The sequence below is a fragment of the Watersipora subatra genome, chromosome 10, assembly GCF_963576615.1.
Source record: "Watersipora subatra chromosome 10, tzWatSuba1.1, whole genome shotgun sequence".
Classification (NCBI taxonomy): Eukaryota; Metazoa; Bryozoa; class Gymnolaemata; order Cheilostomatida; family Watersiporidae; genus Watersipora; species Watersipora subatra.
The window spans coordinates 46,739,167-46,750,131 of record NC_088717.1 but is presented as its reverse complement, the minus strand read 5'-3'; the positions used below and the strand labels follow the sequence as shown (position 1 = coordinate 46,750,131).

The following is a 10,965-nucleotide window of genomic DNA, read 5'->3' as shown; positions in this document are numbered from 1 at the left end:
TACAGCAAAATGGCACAGACAAACTCAAACATGCCATACTTTATACTGCTGAAAGCATGGCTATGTCAAAACCTGTACCAGCATCAAACCCCAACCGGTGGTGTATTCAAAACTTTATAGAAAATTCTAGCATATACAAAATTTTTGTTATTTAAATATTTTAGAACACTAGTTTAGCCGGCTGCCACCATATCAGTATTTGTTGCAGGCAGCTCGGCAATGGCTAAAATTATGGGAATAGAATTTGCTCCCCTTATTGTACCATTAAAAAGACGACTCCAAGTGTTTGCTGTTGCGCAATGGGTTTCTTCTTTCATGTTCCTAGGATTCTTTTCCCTATTTACAGTCAGCTACCTTGCTTTTACGAGGTAAGTTCTTACCACAGTTCAACATTGTAAGTTCCAGCTACACACTTAATGCTGTTTGTCCCGGGTATCCTTTATTTGAGCAGTTATTATTCACTGAGTTTCTATGCTTTAGATGCTTAAATGCGCAGAAACGGTAAAACTCAAACACATTCGACACCAATGTACTTCGCGAAATTTTTGTGAAGGCATTTGCTGTAAGACTAGTATTTAATATTATTATTAAACACAGTTATTGATTACTGTGTTTTTATGCTCTGAATGGGTTGGAGTTGCTAAAAAAATTGTGTCCTACCGTGCTAACGATTGGTGTAGTTGTACAATAACTTTTTAAAGATATTTAACCTATCTACAATCTATCTATTTGCAATCTACTTAAAACCAATCTTGTTAAAATGGACTCGCTTGCGGATCGTAGCCAGTTTTTAATTCATGCGTAGTCAACTAGTTAAACTAAGACAGGATGTGTGATTGTTATTTTTGAAGTGCGCTGAAATTTTTTTTACCTTTACTGTGGAGAACTTAGTCAAGTATTATCAATTTGGATTCATCAGCAGTGAGTGTTTCTATAATGCCAAATAGTGCTCTCACAGAAAATACCATCACGTAAAGGTGGCGAAGTGCAATGGCGTCAAATTTGTTTGGGTTTTACCGTTTCCATGATCCAGAGAGGAAGCAATTTCAAAAATATTTGAAGCAAGAAAGCACAGTAAGCAGTCCTATGACAGCCAATCAGGCCGTTTGATGATAAAAGTTTTGATTAGGAGAAAAGTTCAAACTAAGTGAAACAAACAATATTGCAGCTGAATGGCTACAGTTATGTTTATTTTAAAACGCTCCAACAAAACTGTCAGTAAAATGTTTTTGTATAAATATATCTTCTTTGTTTTTGTCACAAGCAGTTGTTGAACCTATAGTTGCAAAAAAAGGTAACTTTAGCATAAGACAAATAAGAACTAGAATTAAATAATTGTTTTGTATAATTCTGACCAACGGGGTCACTCCTTGAAAACCTTTTCCTCTTTTGGCGTAAATATTCGCCTTCAAAAAAATTTTGCTTGGCAGCTATAAGGCTAACACTTAACTTAAGGCTAACACTTAACACTGAAATAAGCCTTTAGCACTTCCAGGTAGATGCTTCATTACTTAAAAAGTAATTCAAAATGAGGTGTTAGACTTGTTTTAACTGCAAGATAGAAACATGAATTATTCAACAGGTATTTGTTTATTAAGATTATATGAAAAAACCTGAAATCCAAATAAAGGATATACTAACGATTTTACTGTTAGTGTATGACCATTATACAAAACAGAGACACTGCAGTGAACATGCGGTTAGCTCCAAATAAGCTACATTGTATATTTACTAAGCATAGTCATAGGCTTTCAGAATTTATTAACATAGGCCTACATACTTGTCCGTGAGAGCTGCTATTCAATCATTCCAATTGTGTTAACCAAAGCCACCAAAAATAGTTCATTACCACATTACTTGACAAAAGTGTTTTTTTACCCAAGCCTTGCTACCAGTTTGGTACTTTGAAAGCAATTAGATGACATGAGCTGACAGGTTCAATATTTTCCTTGTGCTAAAAGTAATAGTTTAATTAGAACCTCTGAATGTTAAACTGTAATTTTATCTTATAAAATTATTTTGCAGGTGGTGGCCACTGGTAGCAGTATACTTAGTCTGGTTTGTGTATGACAGAAACACTCCATCATCTGGTGGACGACGAATGCAGGCTGTTCGCAATTCGTCATTATGGAAGTGTTTCAGAGACTACTTTCCATTAACACTAGTCAAATCGTGTGACTTTGACACCAAAAAAAACTATATCTTCGCGTTGCACCCGCATGGAGTTTTATGCGTAAGTCAATTTTGCAGTTTTGCTACAGAAGGAACTGGATTTAGTAAGCTATTTCCTGGCCTAACTCCACATCTGCTTGTATTGGATGGACACTTCTTGTTTCCCGTTTATAGAGATTATGTTATGACAACAGGTGAGCTGGTGAAGTCAGTTATAATATCAGCTGAAATAGTTGCATTTATTGTGGTGAATGTGAAAAATTACCTCAAATCATTGAGGGCCTTGATGACCTAATAATTCCTCCAAACAAACAAGTTTAACAGGTGGTCACTTTTCTCTAATTGCCTTGAGAAGGTAGCAGTAGCTGACAGGTGCTTGAGAAGGTAGCAATAGCTGACAGGTGCTTGAGAAGGCAGCAGTAGCTGACAGGTGCTTGAGAAGGTAGCAGTAGCTGACAGGTGTGTACACATGGGTGTGGGGTTGAGCATGCCCGTGCACAGCATGTGTGTGTGTGTGCGTGCGTGCGTGTGTGCGTGTGTGCGTGTGTGCATGTGTGCGTGTATGCGTGTGTGTATGTGTGCATGTATGTGTGTGTGTATGTATGCATGTATGCATGCATGTATGCACACGATCTATTGAAGGTTCAGTAGAATTTATACTTAGCTCACTTCAAGCAGAGGCTGTTTGTGTTTTTAAAAGGATTGTTCAGCCAACAATGTCTTTAGGATCTTGACTGAACATATCTGAGTCCAGTAGCAAGGGAACCTCAACAACTAGAAACATTCTCAGTTGCAGAGAGCAATTTAAGGTTGAATGTAATTCCTGTCAACACCATCTCCTTTGTTGGGGTTTCAACCCAACCTGTTGATTGCAGGTTAGGAGCTCTTGACCATTAGGCATTTAGTGCTTGTGTATGGGCATTCATATGTGCATGTGAGCAAGCATGGGAGTGAGAGTAAATAGCTAAGAGTGTGTAGGTGTGCATGAAGTGTAGCTTATTGTGCATTTTTGATTAGTATAAATATGTCTTTGCTATATTTGTGCTTTATAGACTTTTTAACATCTTCATGAAATTGTTCAAAAATTTGTGGACTATTGACTTATCAATGAAGGTTTTGAAAACAGAATGTTTTTATAAAGATATTTGTTATTATACCAGATATTTGTTATTATACCTTGCTTTATTACGAGGTTTTTTATTATGATACTATAAAGTTTAAGTTTCAAAAGAAAAATCCAAAAAACTGGTCACCACTGATTCCATATAATCATTTAGCATCAAAAGAAAAGGTATTTTTAACCATCGTCTTGAAGTGACATCAACTCGTTTAGTGATAAATTGGAATCACACATTTATTTGTTTAAAATGCTAAAATCTGAGTGAAATTTTATTTCATTTGTATAATTTATTGACTAGATAATTGTTAATTTTCTGTTATTTTTGTTATTATAGTCAGTTTTATCATTTTTATGAAAAAAATTAACATTCTATATTTTGAGATTTACAAACTTTCTGACATTTTGAAAATGGTACACAAATATCTTAGCAAACATTTATTGTGTATAGATTTTAGAAAATCAAAAATCTTTTAATATGTATAGTTCATCTAGATAAACATGCATATGTTATGCAGGCATGTGTAGATGTAATAAGCAGAGCTTAGAACATATTCTGAGCTCTTCAAAAAAAGGAAATGTCGCTTGTCTGGCGGTTGGCGGTGCTCTGGAGACATTTGAGGCCCACCCTCAGCGCCTCACACTTGTACTTCAGAATAGGAAAGGATTTATTAAGAGCGCTCTACGTACAGGGTAAGCTCTCACTAGCTATCAATAGAAACTTGTTATAAATTGTAGTGGTTTTACATACAGCTGTTTAGCTCTTGATCGGACTAACAAAAAATGGTTTATTTTACCGTATTTGCTCGGTTAGAGTTTTCAACAAAAAGAAATGCAAATAGAGATAACTGAGTTGGTCAAATATTTGGTATATTTGGCTATGAAACAGTAAAAGTCTTTGGCTGTGAGCAAAGATAAACGTGTATATAATAATTGTTATGTTTCTGCACAGAAGCAATCAAATAGAGTATTAAATTAGAGAAATGTGGTTTATTGCACTCTCCAGAGACAACTGATTTGATAACAGAAAACCCAAGTATTTATGTTTGGTCATAAAAAAGCTTTGTAAAAAGCTACAAGCATTATTAATAGCTATAATGAGACAGTACTATATAATATATTAGCTTGTATAAAGCTTTAGCTAATAAGCATAATGTTTGTTGGCAAAGTACCAATAATACTTGGCACTTGCATGACACCTCCTCACTAAGCTAAAGGTTCTTTCTGGTTCTCTTAGACCTTCGGGGTTTGTCTCTGCTATACTCATCTCCATCAGGTAGACGAGGGTTGCGTGGTCTTCTTCTAGACGGAGGTTGCTCTGTTACAGTTGTAGGGGCTGGTAGTTGCAGTTTTGTCTCCTCTGTTATATCAGGTTTATCTCGGGGTCTTGATCTTCTTCTGTTGAGTATCTTGGTCTGAGTTGTTCAACATGTCTTCTCCAAGTAGGTCCCTTTGGTACCACTTTGACATTGAGACTACGAGTTCCATATCTCTTAGTAACAATGGCTGGAACCCATCTAGGTTGTCTGTCGCGTCTAGGTCCATGATACAAGGCATAGCATGGTGCTCCAAGATTGTAGCTGTGTATCTTGCTAACTGTCTTTTCTGTAGATCGGCTGACTTCTCTGGATTGATGAAACTGTGCTATGTGTGCAGGTGATGGCAATAGGGTGTCAATCTTGCATCTCTTATGATGCAAGATTGACACTGTTGGGACTGGCATCTGTTGTACTGCATCTGCCTTCTTTCCTTTAGTGATTCCCTTTGAAGTGAGTTTGTGTCCCAGATACTCTACTGTCGGTTGAGCAAAACAGCACTTGTCTTTTCTACATCTGAGCCCTCTTTCTTCTAATCTTTGAAGAAGTCGACGTAAGTTTTGTAGATGGCTCTCTGCATTGGCTCCACTCACTAGTATATCATCTAGGTATACTGCTACTCCTGGGAGGTCTTGTGTCAGTTGCTCCATGATTTCTTGAAAATATCCTGGTGCTGAGCTTATGCCAAAGGGCAACCTCTTCTGTAGTAGTACTCCTCGGTGTGTTGATAGTGCTAGTCGTCGTTGACTTTCTGGTGCCAACAATATTTGATTGTAGGCATCTGCTAAATCAATCTTTGTGTAGCAATAGCCTCCACCTAGTTTTCTGATTAGATCTTCTGGTAGTGGGATAGGCTTCCTATGTGTTTCTAGCTGATTATTGATAGTCTTGGAGTAGTCTCCACATACTCTGATCTTCCCTGCAGCTTGACCTGTTGTAGATTTGCGTACAGGTACAACTGGTGTTCCACACTGGTTGAATTGAGTTGGTTCCCATATGCCTTTAGCTACACCTGCTTCGTATGCTTGGTTGAGCTCTTCTGTCAAGGCAATAGGAACTGGTCTGGGTCGGCAGAAGACTGGCTTTGTTGAAGGCTTGAAGTTTATCTCTAGTTCAAAGTTCTTGAGACATCCTAGCTCGTCTTTGAATATTTCTGGAAATTCTTTGCACATCTCCTTACACTTGATTTGTAACCTCCCATCTGGCTGGTTCTCTGTGATTGTTGATACAAGGTTCTGTTGTAGCTTGTCATCAATAGAGATGCCTAGTTGCTGTATAGCAGTTCTTCCTAGTAGGTTGAGATCTTGTACAGCACTAATCACAAATGGTAGTCTGACTTCTTTCTGTGCATCCAATTGGGCAGTTAGCTCACATCTGCCAAGCGTCTCTATGAGATGTCCTGAGGCTGATTTGTAGTTAACTGTAGTAGGTTTTAGGTTTGGCTTTCCTAGCTTCTCCCATATTGATTTACAGATGAAGTTGTCACAAGCTCCAGTGTCCAGTTCAAGTGTGAAGTTGTCTCCCTCCAGTTTGATGTTTTCAGCAAGTTTCACCATCTTGGTTGATGTGCATTCTATCATCTTTACTGGTTTTCCTGCTGCAGATGATTTCTTTTTCTTGCATGCTCTTTCTATGTGACCTTGTTTAGAACAAAAGTTGCAGGTGGCTGCTTTGAATCTGCAGTCATCCGCTGTATGGTTAGTTCGGTCACATCTGTAGCATAGCTTTCCTTCCTTCTGCTTGTCAGGTATAGAGTTGTTTTTCTGGAGTGGTTTGTATCTTGATTTCTGTTGAGCAACCTTGTTGACTTTAGACGAGTTTCCATAAACTGTCTCTTTGGCAACTTTAGCTGCTTCTTCTGTTTCCTGTGCTACCTGTATAGCTTTGTTGAAGTTGAGTTCATTGTCCTTGACCTTGAAGAGAGATTTGAGAACTGCTTCATTGTTTACAGAGCAGATAAATCTTGTTCTGAGAGTCTCATCTAATGGATCTGTAATGTCTATGAAGGCACATGTAGTTGCATCTTGACGAATTCTGGCAGCTAACTCTTGAATAGTTTCTCCAGGTTTCCTCTGCATGTCACTCCAATACTTGTAACGCTCTCTAACAATGAAGCGCTTAGGGTCATACTGGTCTTTGAGAAATTCCAGTATTTCATCCATGTTGAGGTCGTTGATCTGCTTGGGTGTTGAAAGCTGAGCTGCCATATTACTAAGCTGCTTGTAGAGTGTAGGCTGTTGGTTGGTGAGAAAAGTGCCAGCAATCTTGTCTTGATGAATAGAATTTGCTGCAATGAAGGTGTTGAATCTGTCTATGTAATCTGTTAGTAGCTCTGCTGTTGGGTCAAAACCTGGGAAGGCTGGAACAGCGGTTGCAGCTGTTTCTTGTTTCCGTTGTAGGTTTTGTAGTAGTAGCTCCATCAGTTTCTTATTCTCCTCCATTCTTTCATCTAGCTGTTGTCTATGCTCTTCTTGCTGACGTCTGTATTCCTCTTGCTGCTGTCTCTGGTCCTCCTGCTGCTTCTGCATTAGCTTGATCAGGTCTGCTACTTCTGCCATTGTAGTGGTGCAATTTTGAACAGTTACTCTTGTAATAAACTAGAACTCTTTGTATCGATTTTATCAATGATAAAATCTGAACAAAACTCTTTGTAACTGTTCCAAAGAGAAATCCTTGTCGCCAATTAGCTTCTGTTATGTTTCTGCACAGAAGCAATCAAATAGAGTATTAAATTAGAGAAATGTGGTTTATTGCACTCTCCAGAGACAACTGATTTGATAACAGAAAACCCAAGTATTTATTTGTTTAGTAGTTATTTTAAGATATGAAAATATCTGGGTATGGTTCAACAGTTACTTTAGCTCATAATATAACTTGTGTTTTGTATGAGAAACACGAGATAGGTGCTAAGAGAGAAGCAAACGATATTCATGTCAGCCGAAAGGAAAAAAATTGATTAAAGACTCCTTTGTCTTAGCCTTATCGCTTTCTTGACAAAGGCATGACATGAAAGTTCTAAAGCTTAGTAATACCTATTGCTGTATTGTGTTTGAATCTTCTATGTGTATGGAAATTATAAGGTTGTTTCCCTTGCACTGCCCTAACTATGATGTCGTATTGAGATGCTGACAACCACATATTATATGTATAGATATGAAGTTCTTCATGTATGCATGCATAAATAGCAAAATCTCAAAAATAATTTATTTTTTGTTGCAACATACATATATCTGAAATTGAGGTTTAAAATAAACATGACTTTTCATTTTGTAGTGCTTCCTTAGTGCCAGTGTTTAGTTTTGGAGAAAATGAACTGTACGACCAGCTTAGCAACCCTATTGGCTCCAAACTTAGGAACTTCCAACACTGGGTAACAAAATATCTCGGAACTCCACCACCTTTCTTTCATGGCAGAGGAATAATCCAGTACAGCTTTGGGTTCATACCACATAGGAAACCCGTCACTACAGTTGGTAAGTCCGGATGCACTCCGTTACAGGGCAAAACTAGATGCTGAGACATGACCAAAATTAAGACATTTTACAAGGTGAAACTTTGAGGGACATGCTGTTAGAAACTGAAGCGTCGTTTAAACGTTTAACCAAGTTGGAAAAACTATGAAACATACTATATACTTCTTTTCAAAAAAGCTGGTCATGTTTACTTTTTGCACCAATTTTGGATGACTACAAACTATAAAATTTTGGCTAAACTGATTGACTTGACTGGCTAAGTTTGGCGAGCTACATAAGTATTTAAGCATAATTATTAGAATAAATTACCACTCTTTGGTAAAAGTTTGAGACAGACATATACCTATGGGTTATTAGAATAATTCTACACTGGGTATCACCTGGGCAATTATTCTGTCTGACATCACCATGTGATGGAGATTAAAAATGCCTTTCAGAGTTTAGGGTTAAACAATGTCACTTACTTGTCTGATGTTACACATTAATGAAGATATACACAATGTTCATTTCTCATGGCATCAGCTATATCTTTACCATTTTTTGTTTATTCAAAGTCACTTTCATTATTTCATTAATCGCGTGATATTGGATAACTATGGATATAATATATATATGGTAATTTGTTAATTATGGATATATATATATATATATATATATATATGCTAGAAGTCATCTTTTCCCATAATGACGCTAATGGATCATAGTATAATGTCCGGCAGATCAATTCAATCTGCAATACTACTATATATATATATATACATATATATATATATGTATATATATAGTAGTATTGCAGATTGAATTGAACTGCCGGACATTATACTATGATCCATTAGCGTCATTATGGGAAAAGATGACTTCTAGCATTTGTTTTCAAGTTTCTTACAGCAAGTTTTCAACCCTTGTTTTTAGCTAATAGGATGACAAACCTTGATTTTTGCTTTTCGGTCTGCTTTTGTACTCATTGGTCAAGAAGGCAACACAAGTAAAAAATGTGCGACGCGCATACATTTAGGATACAATGCCGACACAAGTAATTAACAACACATGCGCCACAACATGACACTGTTAACACATTAATGTTATTAGTAATATAAATGTGTAATAATAACCGTAGAAATAATATAATATTATTATTCAATATTTTATTCATATTTGTAGTCTGTTAATAAAACAGGTCTAAAACATTACACAAAGTATTATATTTATTTTCTATTGACCGTTGTATGTGCGTTGTGATGATAGTGTATGTGCGTTTTATCCACAATGTTTGTGCGTTGCAAGTGCCTTGTATGTGCATTGCGCATGCGTTGTATGCGCGTTGTACCGACCTAGGATGCACCATTGCAGAAAAATGTTTTGTAAGTATAACTTTTCCAATTGGTTTCTTTGCAATATACATGTACAAGATTATTTCAAAATTATGTTTCTTATGGCAACCTATTTTTCTTATTTGCAGTTGGAGCACCAATAGAAGTGAAGCAAACAAAGGAACCAACCAATGAGGAAATAAAAGAGCTGCATTCAAAATACGTGGCTGCTTTATGCCATCTTTTTGAAAAACACAAAAGAAAATATGGAATTCCTGCAAACCAACATTTAAAATTTATATAAATAAATATATTTAAAAATTTGATAACCATGATTATTAAATTCTCATCATCATTGTAGTTACAAAAAGCCATGTTTTGAAAGGACTATTCAAAACTTCAAATTTTAGACAGTAGATAAACAGTGAATAGGGTTCATTCAAAATTTTTTTTATAACAGCACAGCTCCCAAGTTAAACGATACTAGGTTTTTTGAGAAAGGAGCGAGTGTCCTGAATAGTATCTTTTTACTAGCTCTGCCTTCTCCCATACATCTGAATTTAGTGAATATTGCTTTCTTAGCAGCTGATAGGTGCCTTATAATACTCTAGCTTGCCAGCTCATATAAAATCTCTGCATAAGAGTCATGCTCTAACACAAAGTGTACTCTTCATAAAATATGAAAGAACCCTTAAAATCCTTAAAAGACTAGTTGGCGTTTTGCAATCTCTTGTTTATTTATAAAATGAACTGATAGTAAAAATAATAAACAGCCAACACATATGTGTAAGTGTATGTACCAGTGGAGAAATAGAAATCTGGGAAAAATAAGTTATTTCAAAAGCAAGCCATGCACTTTTTAATATTATGAACTGCTGTCATTTTACTTTGCAAAGAAATTAATATAAATTAAATTCCAAAACAAATCAATGACAAAGTACATTAATAGTCTCTCAGTACCATTTTTTGTGGTTTTTTAATATTCTACATTTACTATGATTACGTAATTATGCCTTTCTGTTTTCAGAACTGGCTACATAAAGTTAGATAGTGATTTTTTAATGAGAGTTGCCTTCTCTAATAGGAGACAATTTGTAAAATACTTGTATGAACAATAAAGGATATAAGCATATAAGGCTATGATTGTATAAGAAATGCCTTCAAAATAGTCTATGCAATAATTTATAAAAACATGCATGCTTTCCAACAAATTGTACAGAAATACAAATACCAAACTAAATAACTTTTTTATTAAATTATTGAGTTATTAATATATTTGATACTGCTAGTAAATGCGGCAATAAATACCTCAACCAGATTTGAGTCTGATATAACGGTTAAGTGCAGCTATATAGATGACCAATAAACCAATCTACTTATAAATAGTATTTAATAGTTTATTTTTTATTACTATAAGATAATTTTAAATAATAGGAATATAAGATAATACTTACAGCCATGTGCAATCATAATGGGTCACTGCAATTATCGTCACAACATAATTTAGGTGGTCAACACGTTAAATTAAGCTAAGTTGAATATATCAACAGTAAGTATCATTTAAATCCTTAGATTGC

The 10,965-nt window shown here is 35.8% G+C and overlaps 1 protein-coding gene across 1 annotated transcript; it reads left to right on the top strand.

The window, feature by feature from the left end:
- The first annotated feature begins 219 nt into the window (after positions 1–219).
- LOC137406442 (2-acylglycerol O-acyltransferase 2-like) lies at positions 220–9,692 on the top strand. The gene is made up of 5 exons (XM_068093027.1): positions 220–368; positions 2,026–2,366; positions 3,808–3,982; positions 7,879–8,078; positions 9,538–9,692. Exons 1-5 carry the CDS (start codon positions 220–222, stop codon positions 9,690–9,692), a joined length of 1,020 nt encoding a protein of 339 aa, XP_067949128.1.
- The last annotated feature ends 1,273 nt before the right edge of the window (positions 9,693–10,965 follow it).